General features: G+C 52.3%; 1 protein-coding gene across 2 annotated transcripts; it reads right to left on the minus strand.

Moving 5' to 3' along the window:
• Positions 1-2,518: 2,518 nt before the first annotated feature.
• On the minus strand, positions 2,519-11,868 carry CDK5RAP3 (CDK5 regulatory subunit associated protein 3). Of its 2 annotated transcripts, XR_009693013.1 has the most exons (15): positions 11,757-11,868; positions 11,485-11,530; positions 9,642-9,773; positions 9,262-9,362; positions 8,830-8,878; positions 8,003-8,181; positions 7,641-7,777; positions 7,318-7,462; positions 6,821-6,931; positions 6,220-6,298; positions 5,567-5,655; positions 3,490-3,695; positions 2,948-3,119; positions 2,717-2,856; positions 2,519-2,626 (listed from the first exon to the last, which is right to left on the minus strand). XR_009693013.1 is itself a non-coding variant. In XM_061143843.1 (14 exons), exons 1-14 carry the CDS (start codon positions 11,760-11,762, stop codon positions 2,791-2,793), a joined length of 1,518 nt encoding a protein of 505 aa, XP_060999826.1. In that variant the 5' UTR covers positions 11,763-11,868; the 3' UTR covers positions 2,519-2,790. The 2 variants fall into 2 exon arrangements, 1 of the variants encoding a protein (XP_060999826.1); XM_061143843.1 differs by having other exon boundaries at positions 2,519-2,856.
• Between the last annotated feature and the right edge of the window lie 552 nt (positions 11,869-12,420).

The following is a 12,420-nucleotide window of genomic DNA, read 5'->3' on the forward strand; positions in this document are numbered from 1 at the left end:
CTCTGGAGCAGATCATACTCAGAGGAGTGAGATTTTGGTCTCAATGATACAGATAACCCCTGCCCCACACAGGCCCTGGAACACTAGTTCTGGGTGTATAGGACCTATCTCCCTGTCAAGCCCTTAGTCGAGTGGCTGGAACCCAGAGGAGCAATCATTAGCACTCTACTTAACCCACCTTCATGGTCGGCCATCACGGACTGCAGTGCAAAAGGATCCTACACTTCGAGAACCAGACTTGGAAAGGACAGTCTATGCTGGAAGAAAGGCTTCATCTGAACAGAGTCATGGTGAGTGGGCTTCATTTGAGTGCCTGGATTTGGCTGGGTGAAAGGATTTTGGAAAGGTGATGCTTTCCTTATCTGAAGCAGATCTTAGCTAAACAGTGAGCACCTTAAATCTTCTCTGGAAAGAGGTGGTGCAAAAGCAAACATAAAAGTAGAGTGCTCTTGGCAATACAATTCTCATCTAACGAAGGATTCTGAGTGTGTGATCTGGGCCCACCTCCTCTCTCTCCCTGAATGTTGTTTTGGGAGTTCCAGAAACCTGACTGCTCAGAACTTGGTCTTCAAGCTCCACAAGGAGCCTCCCCCCCCCCCCCCCCCGCCCCCGCCCCACCTCGCTTCAAAGAAGGAAGTTAGGACAGGAGGAAACATCCTTAACATTGTTTCACAAACCCAAAATAAGAGCTCACATATGTCCAGCGAGCATGTACGCTGTGCCAGGCACTGTTTTAAGAGCTCTGCAGATGTTAACTCATTTAATCCTCACAACCACCTCTGAGATGAACAGGCAGGAAGCTAAATGCAATCAGAGTGATGCTCCAGGAAATCTGGGAGCAGATCGGAAAGACACAGAGCTGCCCTTCTGCAGGGTCAAACAGCCAGGTGGGCTCTTCAATGCCATTGGGTGGTTGGGGAAAGTAGGACCCAGGAAGCAAAGCACAGGGTCACAAGAAAATGGGGCTAAAGGCTCTGGAGAACAAACCCAATGTTACGGTTCTTTTAAAAAATCAGTTACATGAACCTACAGCTAGATGGGCCTTCACTTCACCAGATAAGCAGTGAAATGGGCCCAATACCCCCTGAGAGAAGTCCCCTAGCCACACTGCTTACCAAAGTGACCAAAATCTGCTGAAAAAACCTATTAAACCCACTTCTTGTCTCCTGCGGCCAAACAGCACATCCAACATCCCCTACTGGCCCCAGGCAGGGTAGAGAAGGCCAGCAAGGTGCTCCTGAGGGCAGGAGCAAGAGCTTAGGAGGCCTGAACCCAGCCTGCCATGGTCACATGATCACAGGGTTCTCCCCAAAGCCCAGTGCCTGTGAGCAAAGAGCCTGTGTAACAGCTGCTGATTGGCTGAGGGACATTAGAGTGGGCAAGGGTAGCATGCCTCAGTGAGCTGATGGCGGCCGCAAGGGGTAGGTCAGAAGGCCAGTGGAGCCAGCAGCCAAACAGGTGGGGCAGGACGTGGCTGACATTCTCTCAGAGAGAAAGGACCCCAGAGCTGCAGACAGCTCCCCAGCCAAGCCGTCACAGCGCCTGAGGGTGGGACACGGCCCGCTCAGGCCCCGATGCCCTTCTATTCCAAGGACAGTTGTACCTCGACATTCCACACCAATGTCTTTCCTTTTTCAATTCCTAGACTTCCAATCCCCCCAAAAGGAGGTGAACAGGCAAAGATTGGGGGGAAGCGATGGGCTGACATTAATTGATAGGAGCGGCTTCGAGCAGTTCATGCGGCCTTATCTCTCTCTCCTCTGGATAGCGTGTGTCCGCCGGAGTCCGCGGGGTCGGTGATTAATAGGGGCCATCACTCACTGTCCAAGACGGCTGAAAGGCAGCAGGGAGGGGGCGGCCCTCCCCAGAACTGAGATAACAAGCAGCAGGAATAATGAGTGGTGTCACTCCACTTTTCATTTTGATGGAAAGTCATTACGGGAGTCAACGCCAGCGACAAAGAGCCATGAATCAACTGCTCTGCTATGAAATTAAAATCGAATTGCTGGCCACCCCCAACCCCTACCCTTCCTGGGAAATGGGGATGGGTAGGTGGCCAGGGAGAGGGGTGCTGGCCTGGGGTGGGCTGTACCCAATCACAGAGCAGGCAGTTATGGGTGGGAAGTGGACAGGCAGCTAGCGAAGGTGACAACTCCTGTCTCCACCTTGTTGATCAGACCCTTCCTCCCCAAACCGCATTTTCCCTCTGCCTGGAGGTAAGCTGTGATTAAAAGGAAAATACAGCTTTGCTGGCTCCAACAAGGCTGCCACTTGACTGCTCCCCTTGGGCTTCTGGCCTGAGTGGGGCAGTCTGGGCCTGGCTGTGGAGAGAAAGGGCCCCGGCTGACTCAGCTACCCCAGATCCCTTGCTGAACTGTTTGTAGACACTCATCTGTGGGGCCTCCCTGCCACCAGAGGCAAAGAGGAAAAGTCCCCAACCTGCTACCTCAGAGGATCAAGAACCCCATGCAAATGGGCACCCAGCCTCAACCCCAGGCCCAGAGATGGGCACTGTCAATAGGGAAACAAGAATCTCTCTCTTTTATTAAAGTCCAACTACATTAACAAGAAGGGCCAGAAGCTGTGATTTGAGGCTGAGGGGCCGCAGGACCATCAAGACAGCCTCCTGCAGAGAATACAGAGAGTGCCGAGGTCACCCTCCGGGTGACAGTTCCATCACGGGGCCTTCCGGCCTCCAGTTGGCTTAGTCTCTCACCAGGAAGGGCCCCGCGCTGTCCCTCCTCCATCCTGAATGCTGAGAAGATGGGCAGGAAGAACAACGGCAGTAGGTCACAGAGAGGTTCCCATCAGGTTCACGGGGCGCCCATGGTACCTCTTGGAAATGTCGGCTTCAATCTGAAAGACAGTGATACCAAGTGGGCAGGAGGCAGAAGGCAAAGGGGCCCCGTTCTGCGGAAACTGGGCAGGTTTGCCTCTCTGGTCTCACCAGCTTCTGCAGCTCCTTTGTCTTCTCCAGCAGCAGATCCAGCTTGGGCTCCAGAACCGCCTGCTCCTGGAGGGCTTCCTGTTGCTTCTGCACCATCAGTTCTTTCTTCAAAGCCAGCAGCTGGGACTGCTTCAGCTTCTGCTGGAGGAGCTCAGTCACTCGGTCCACATACCTGGGCAGGGCATTCACGTTAAGTGTTCAGTGTCTCTGGGCAGCCTGGGTGTCCCCATCCAACTGCTGCAACAGGGGAGGCTCAGCCTCTGTCAGCCTCTCAGCCTCCACATCCTTCAGTCCTTCCTTGTATGGAATGCCACTCCCACTTCCCCATCCTACCCAGGAAGCAGATTTTGCCTGCACATTTCAAGCCACCCCATCTTGCCCCAAAGAGAACCTCCAACCCCAGTTGGGGTGGTGCAGTTATGGAAGCATGGATGAGGCCCAAGGGGTCACGGAGAGGAAGGAACAAGGAGGCAGGGCCACCCAAGATGGCAGAGCCCTGCAACATGCCCTGGAACAGCCCAACATCAGGGGGAAAGCCAGACCTTGGTGAGGCCAGGATCATAAACAGGTGCTGCATTCGAAGATTGGTGAGCCGGCCAATCAGATCCTGCAGTGCCGACACCATGGCGACCATCTTCTCCTTGGTCTGGCCCTGCAGGATGGCTGGAGCCAGCTGGAACTGGCTCACAGACAGGATGTCTGCCTCCTCACTCATCTCCACTGCTCTCTGGGACAAGAAGATTTCTAGCTGAGGACGGAAGAGGATTTGGTTCAAACTGAGAAAAGAACTCAGAAGCTAGGCCCTCAGCCTGTTCAAAATATAGAATAAGGTAAGGGTTGGATTCTGGAGGAGGGACAGTGGGGACTGCCTGGTGTGGTACAGTCCATGGGGTCGTATAGAGCTGGACATGACTTAGCAAATGAACAGGGCTTCCCTGGTAGCTCAGACTGTAAAGAGTCTGCCTGCAATGCAGGAGACCCACGTTCGAACCCTGGGTCAGGAAGAGTGCCTGGAGAAAGGAACGGCAACCCACTCCAGTATTCTTGCCTGGAGAATTCCATGGACAGAGGAGACTGGTGAGCTACAGTCCATGGAGTCACAAAGTCAGACACGACTGAATGACTAACACACACCTAGTGAATGAATAACAACGGAGGAGCAGTTATTTCCTCCAAGCATTTTTATTGCTAGAAACTCACCAACTATAAGGTGGGAGTTTGGGGCAGCCTCCACCATCAACTTTCAGTCCCTCATTGCTGTCTCAGGCCTTACCTAGCCAAGGAACACTCCCTCCTCCTCCCAGGCTATGGATCAGATAACTACAAAGCGATTCAAGGGGTTCTCTCTGCTCAACGAAGTTATTTTCTATCCATGGGAAAAATGAGATTCAGGGAACAGGAATCCATGTTTGAGAAGCCCTAGATTAAGAAAAGGCTAGGAAGAAATCTGAGAACCAGCCACATATCTTGTCACTTTTATTCAACCATGGAAACCTGAATTAGACTGGTGAGGACAAGATGTTCCATGAGCCCCAACCCTGCCAGCAGACCTGAGAAGTGGACAGACTCAGAAATTAACAGAGGCAGGCCCCCAGCGTCCCAGTCCCACAAAGAAGGTCCAAGAACACCAGCTTTTTACTGTGGGCTGCCAGACACCTCAGCCACAGAGATGACATGAAACACAAATGAGAACGTGGTGCTCCAAACCTCCAACAGCTCCCAGTTCCCTTCAGCTTTCTGAGCTCTTCTACTCCCCCAGCTCCCCTGCTCGGCCTGCTTGTCCATCACATGTGCCGGACACACTTCTGCCTCAAAGCTTCTGTGCTGCTCCCCCTGCCTGGAAGACTTATTCTGCCGGACATGGGCTTGGCTCTCTCTGGATCCCCTGCAGGTTTTGGCTGACTGGTCACCTTTGCAACAAGGCCTTCTTGACCACCAACATAAAAACACAAGCCTTAAAAAAAAATAAAAACAAACAAACAAACAAAACACACAGGCCTTCCCAGCAACCCCATCTCCCTTTCCAGCTCTTTTTCTCCATGGCACTATGTTAACACCTAACATGCTGAATATTTAACCTGTTTGCCTTGTTTCTTGCCTGTGTTCCCCACTAGGCTACAAGCTCCATGAGGTCAAGGATTCTGTTTTGTTTTCTGCTGTCTCCTCAGACAGCGCCAGGGGTTTAGGAAGGATGATAAACATGATGAACACTGTTGAGTGAATACGTGCTCACTCGCTTCAGCTGTGTCCAACTCTTTGCGACCCTATGGGCTGTAGCCAGGCTCCTCTGTCCATGGGATTCTCCAGGCAAGAATACTGGAGTGGGCTGTCATGCCCTCCTCCAAGGGATCTTCCCGACTCAAGGATCAAACCCATGTCTCCTGCGGCTCCTGCATTGCAGGTGGGTTCTTTATCATTGAACCACCGGGGAAGCCCGTTGAATGAATGGAATGAATGGGAAGCATCCCAATGCTCCAGAGTGAATGGGAGTGCCCCTGCCCCAGCACACTGACAGCACTCGGCATCCTTCACACAAACAGGAGGGTCAGGTCAGGTGGCTAGCGCAATACCGCCTATGCTGGTGGGGCCTCCCCGCACATCACCCAGAGACAAAAGTACCTCCATGAGCTCATCAATGAACTGATTCCGGGTCTCAGGATATTCAAGAAGTGTCAGAGCATCCGGGCCCCTGGCAACACCTTCGGGAGCTGCCAGGAAGAGAGAGAAGTGATAAAGTGGCTAAAGACTATACAAGAAGACCATTGGTTTGAGAAGTCCTTGTGCATTAATATGGACACAGACACTACACTAAAGCCACTTCCTGTTCCAACCCAAGAAGGAAGGGTCACCCTTTCCCATTTGTTGCAGCCCTAATCAGGCACCAAGAGCCAACTGCAGTCTGTGAGGAGGACCACAGAGCTGAGTTCCAAAGAACCAAGAGTTCCTTCACTTTGGTGGGCATCAAGTCTCATCCTGCACTGCCCTCTAGTGGCTCAGTCACAGCCTCTCGGCTTGTGGGGAAGCGGGGGCCAGGTCAGCCCTCTCGGAACATCCCAGACAAAGGCTGACCCATATTCAATATCCAAAGCACTGAGAGTTTCTAGGCTTCATTTTAAGAACTCTTCTCTATCCACTACACTCACATCATCAACAAGATTTTGAAAAAAAACAGGTAACTGTATGAGAAGCAGAGCCTTGGCAGTGTACTTTTTCTTTGCTTCTTCAGACACAGGGGTACCCTCTGCCAGGGTTGCAGGGAGCGACGCACTCACCCTGGGTTCCGGCTTCCAGTACGGTGATCTGCAGAGCAGTGGCATCGTCTCCCCAGTCTATCTCATCACCCCCAGCTTCCTGGGTGGAGAGCAAAGAACCCCTGCAGTGTTGGGAGAACTTTCCCCAGCAAAGGGAGCCAGAATAAACTACAGCCCTCAAGAAACTCAATGATGGCACATTTCAACTGTATGAAGGACCTGCAGCCCTGATGGAGGTGACAAAGATGGCAGTGTGGGCCCACACATATAGGTACCACCTGCCTACACCCCCACACCTGCCCCAAACACTAAGAGAAAGAGGTCTAAACTCTGACATGTCACTTTGGAAATTCTGCCTCCCCCCAAACTATATGTGGTCCAAGAGCTATGAACTTCAAGTGATGTCTTTAAAGAAAGAGAGAGAAAACTTTTTTTTTCCTTTCGCCACACTGAAAGGCACCCGGGATCTGTTTCCTGACCAGGGACTGAACCCTTGCCCCTTGCAGTGGAAGCGCGGTGTCTTAACCACTGGACCACTAGGAAATTCCCAACATGTTTCTTATCACCAAAACAGCAATCACAGAAAGTCCTCAAGAGAGACGGACCGAGAGAGCATCCCAACCTTTGAATCCGATTCCGGGGAGATGCCCCAGTCAATTCCAGCAGTCTGGGCAGAGATGCCAGAGTCAGCCCCTTCAGACGCCACCTCCACCCCAAAGTCACCCCAGTCAATCTAGAAGGGAAAAAAGTGTTAGCTCAAAGAAGATGGGTGAGAAAAAGGGGCCTGCCTTCTTCTAGGTCTCAGCAGGGAACACTGGCACTCTGTTTAAACATAATGGCCTCCAAGCTTCCCAAAGGGGAGTCTGTCTTCAGAGAGCTCAGGGGACTGAGAGGTTCCCAGTTCAAAGCTGACCAGCCTCCTGGGCCTCTTCAGTGCTTATCTACCCTGCGGTCTCAAGAATGCCAGAAAAACAGAGTAAGGCCTTCTGGGCCCTTCCACCTGTAGTCTCCCTCACAGGAACACCCCTTTCTTCCGTCTGGACTCTGAGTTCAAAGGGGACGGGGGAGGACTGAACCGTGAATGAGGGGAGGAAGCGGCTCTCACTCGGCCTGTCTTACCGCGTCTTCTTCCACCTGTTCAGGGGGCTCCGCAAGGTGTGGCCTCTCCACTACCGAGGGCTCCGTGCCCGTCCTCCACTCGTACACCGTGCAGTTCCCCCGCATCTGCACGAACCGCAGCATCGGCAGCACCTGCTCTGTGGGGCTGCAATGGAGCGTGCCACTGACCCTCCTGCTGCCCACTTGTGAGGCCAGGCCCAGGGCCGGGCCCGGCACTCAAGCGTCACGTGGGGAAAGTACAAGTGGGGAAGAGAGCGCAGCCGGGGAAGTAGCTCAGTGGTCCCCGCCCCCCTCCACCGGGGAGAAGCCGGGGCCCTCAATACCTTTCACACACGAACCCCACACAGGCCTGGTACAGGTCAATGGCTTCGCCCAGGGTCTGGGCCGCCGCCCCGATATCGGCCAGCTGACTGGGTAGGTCCTTCACCAGGGCCAGTAGTTCTCTTCGGACATTGTCCCCCTAGAGAGGATCCACGAGGTGAGCTCAGACAGAAGTGGTGGGAAGTGGAGTCCAGCAGATTAAAGAAAATGCCTGAAGATTCAAGATGGGCAAGAAACTGGCCCAAGAAGGGCCCAAGTGGCAGAGAAGGAAAGCCCGCCCCAGAAGCAAAGGCACTGGGCCCAGGAAGACAGACCGAGGCCCCAGGCATGTGTCCCCCCGCTGCGGGAGAGCCGGCCTGCTCACCGTGAGGCCGTACTGCTTGCACGAGTGGTAGAACTGCTCCCTCATCTCGGCAGCCCCCGCCTGGCCCTCTTCCTCCTTGCGGCTGTATTCCTGCTGCAGCTGCTGGCACTTGGCGATCTGCTTCTTCAGGGAGGGGATCTCATAGCTGACGTTCCGAACCAGGAGGCTGGAGAGCTCCACTGAGAAGGATGGGCCCAGGAAGTTCACCCCAGACCCCCACCCCTAAGGCAGGCCTGCCCCAAGGACACGCGCAAATATACCCTAGCCTGGAGGCGAAGAGCATGGGGTCGACCTCCCAGCTCCTCCCCTTCCTGGCTGTGGAACCTAAGACAGTCATTTAACCTCTCCAGTCCCCAACTATAAAACAGGGGTAGTAATATTTATCATGAGAATTAAGAGAATCCATATAAAACACAAGTATAATTCCTTGCATTTCATAAGTATTAATATTTGGTCAATATTAGCTATTATAATTATTTACACTGTTAGCAAATACAACCCAAACTACAGTCAGCCTTTTAGTTATTCTCTCAGGCACTTGATACAGGCCCCTGGTCCACCTGTGCCTCTTCTGCCCAGTGGAGCAGAGGGGTGCCGGGGGCGCTGGTGACCGGCAGAAGACCCATAAGCACCCGTCCAAATGCCCACAACCTGCCTGCTGGTCATCCTCCTCCCAATACTCATTGAAATTTATTTTCCCACCTCACAAACCTCTACACACCAGCCTCTTCCCCCACATGAACTGTACCTCCTAGAAGTCCAGTGTCTCAAAATTCGAGGAGGGAGCCCCCCCGTGGACACTGGGACTCCCAGGTTGGGCCCCTCACCTAGGTAGGTGTTGTCCTTCTCATATAGGGCTACAATCTCCTGCCAATCCTAAGAAAAGAAATAGGAAGTGAGCCAGGAGAGCAGCCACCTCCCAGCTCAATCCCCCAACAGGGGACGCTCTCCCAGTCTCTGCATCCTCACTCTCCTTCATAATGCTGGCTGGACCACCCACTTTTAAGAGGATGGTGCCAACGAGTGATTCCCAAAGCAAATGTAAACCCAGGGGTAGGGGTCACAAAGAGTTGGACACGACTGAGCGACTGATACTTTCACTTTCAGGATCTACTTTTGGCATAAACTATGGGGACAGAGAGAAAGTTGAGGAAATATTACACGGGGGCATCTCCACTGGATCCTCAGCAAGATCAGACAGCCACTGACCCCCTAAGGTATGCCTCCAGCTGTGCGTTACCACCGTCACCCACACTTGCCTTCATTCTCTGTGAAGAGTACCGGCCGAAAATATTTTTTGTGGAGGCTTCAGTGCCTTTGAGAAGCTCCACAATTCTTAGGCAGTGGAAGTAGTGAATGTCTGGAAAGCAAAGGAAAACAAAGACTTTGGAAATAACAGTCTCTAACCCACCACTGCGGCCACCGCATATGGCTGACTCATGTATATGCCAGTAACTTTAGAGGGCACAGCTCTCCCCTTCATCATTTTGTGTTGAAATAAACCAGCATCTATACCCCAAATAAAAGCCTCTTTTTCTTTAGAGGACAGTCCTATATCTAAAGAAAAGGGAACAGCTCAGCAGATATATACCACCCCAGGAAAGAGAGGGGTCCAATAATGCAGCCCTGAAGCACTCACAGGATCCAGAGAGCAGCTGGGCGATCTCTTGGCTCTCTGGCATGTCCTGGATGGCGGCATTGATCTTCTCTCGGATGGTCAATACCAGACTCTGCCATTTCAGGGTGCAGTGCCTTCTGTCTACCAGCCAGTCTGTAGCAGAAACCCAAATCATAGCATTCCCATGGCCAAAATTCCATCACTGATTCAAGTGAAATATGCTAAGGCATTGGCTAAAAGTTGTACTCATATTGGTTAAGGTGTGGGGGTCACAGGAAGATGGGAATGAAGACAGGCTCAAAGGGATACTTGGGGCTAAACAGATTCCAGCAACCTAACTTTATCCACAATGTGACTTTTATAAAGTAACTGCCTCAACACAGGGTAAAGTAAAGCTTTCAATTGGTCCTGACATCAAAGTGCCACTTTGGACCACTCTAAATTCTCCATCATATTTTTGCTTCCATGGATAACTATATCTTTCTTACTGACAGAGGATGCCATTCAATTTCTACTTTCTCAGGGCTGGGATTAACCATGACAATGAAAATACAAGATGGTTATACCAAATACCAGATGAAAGAACTGCAAAGCCCCTAAGGACTAAATAACACTGGTCTACTCTTACCAGTGAAGCACCATCCTGCACACATGAATACCAATGTGACTGACCTCCTGGATTCTGGGCCAGACCTGCTTTGAGTTGAGGGTATAGGTGAATGAGAACCATGTACATTTCCTCATAGGAGAGGGCTAAGACCTAGACTTTGTGGTCAGCTGGTCCTGGCTCTAATTACCAACTTTCTTGGGCAAGTCTCTCAACCTCTCTGTGTCTCAGTTTCTCTACATGTAAAATGGGGATGATAAATATACTGAGTACAAAGGCTAACACTGAACGCTGTGCCTGGCACATGGCAAGGGCTCAATAAATTGTAGAGATCTTCATTTTCATAATGTTAAGCACATAAAACAGCACTTGGTATAGAATAAACCCTCAATAAATGGTTGGGTTTTTATTGGTCCTTTTCGGGACCAATACAAGCATATACGTCAAGAGTGTACATGTCCTGAAGAGCTAGGACAAATCCGAAATGAAGTTAAAGATGCTCCACTAAGTGGCCACCTTGCCCTTGTTAATAAATCTGCTAACTGGTCAAATGTTGGGAGCCCACATTAGTTATGAGTTATATTCCCATTGAGGCACTCCACTAAAATCTTCAAAAGCAAAAATTATGTAGATGTCACAGAAATAGAAGCAAAGGGATGACATAGTCAAACAGATGTCATCTTAATGACACAACTGGCATCAAAACAATTAATTCAAAGACCATTTAAAAATCCAGGAGCTGTGCACTGCCCTAGAGGGGTCAGAGTGAAGAGGCCCTTCCCTGGCTCTGACTGGAGAGGAGGTATAGACCCGATCGATACAGACAGCAGGGAGATGGCCTGGCCACTAAAAAGTTTTCTTTTCAACTGGACCTACGTGCCTTTTCCTCCTAAAATCAAAGGAAAAAATAAAAAGGAAGAAAGTTTTTTCTTTCCAGCATAATACAATAGTGGAACCTGACAGACTTAGGTTCTAACTTCAGATCTGCCATCCAGCAGCTGATCAGCTTTAAGGTAAGCCTTCAACTCTCCTCTGTCCCTCAAAGATATGATTGACAACATGTTATATACGTTAAAATAAAAAACACAGGTCAAGTATAGAGTCTCTGCATGGTTCCTTCCCGATCCTTTTCCTGAGGCAGGTCCAGCCACAGATGGGAGCACAGAACAGAGTGGTCGGCGGTTCCGCTGTGGGTGACGAGGGCAAGGGGGCCAGGTCTCCCCTTGACAGCTAGTTGAGCGGGGGCGCCCCTCCTACCGAGTAGCTTGCTGGTCTGGATGTCGATGGGCACGTGCTGATGGTCCTGGAGGGAAACACGGCGGGGAAAGGTGCATGAGTGCGGCGAGCGGACAAGCCACTCGCGCGCTCACTTCATCGCTCCAACCGCCACCCTGAGGGGCCAGGGCAACGGGCCGGGGAGGGCCGTTCCCCCGGAGGGAGCCTGAGGAAGCAGGTCAGGAAAGGACCGGCTGAACTCAGCCCAGCGGTCCCAGGGCAGCCCCCCATTTCCCCAGCTGCTGTTCCCCCACCTGCATCTTTCCTTCACTTCCGTTTCCGGCCTCCGACCGGGACCCGCCCCGCCTACCACTAATCCAGTGCTGTTGTGGCTGAGCCTCGGGTTAGGCACAGACGGGTCTTCTCTGGCCACGTCACCGCCTTCCTCAGAGCCAATCGGGACGCGCGCTCCATCCCGGGCCTCAAGCCCCACCCACCCCGGGGTTCCGAGTGGCTGAGCCGGGGAAGGGCGGGAGAAGAGGAGCCAGCCAATGGGAGACGCGAGGCGGGCTCAAGACCTGGCAGGAGCCGGAGCGCCAGGAAAGGGCTGCAGCGGCGGCGGGATCCCGGCAGGCGGCGCTGTGGAGCTGGTCCCAGTCGCTTCCGGCCAGGCAGGCGCGGAGCCCTCTGCTTAAAGATTAACGAGTCTGCCAACAGGGTCCTAGCGCCCACTGAGAAACTTGATGATGTTTAGACGCTCCGTCGTATCCGACTCTTTACGACACCATGAATAGGAGCACTCCAGGCTTCCCTGTCGTTCACCATCCCCCGGAGTTTGCTCAGACTCATATCCATTGATTCGGTGATGCCATCCAACGATTCCAACGATCTCATCCTCTGTTGCCCCCTTCTCCTCCTGCCCCCAATCTTTCCCAGCATCAGGGTCTTTTCCAGTGAGTCAGCTCTTCCCGTCATGTG

The sequence above is a fragment of the Dama dama genome, chromosome 5, assembly GCF_033118175.1.
Source record: "Dama dama isolate Ldn47 chromosome 5, ASM3311817v1, whole genome shotgun sequence".
In the NCBI taxonomy this organism is placed as follows: Eukaryota; Metazoa; Chordata; class Mammalia; order Artiodactyla; family Cervidae; genus Dama; species Dama dama.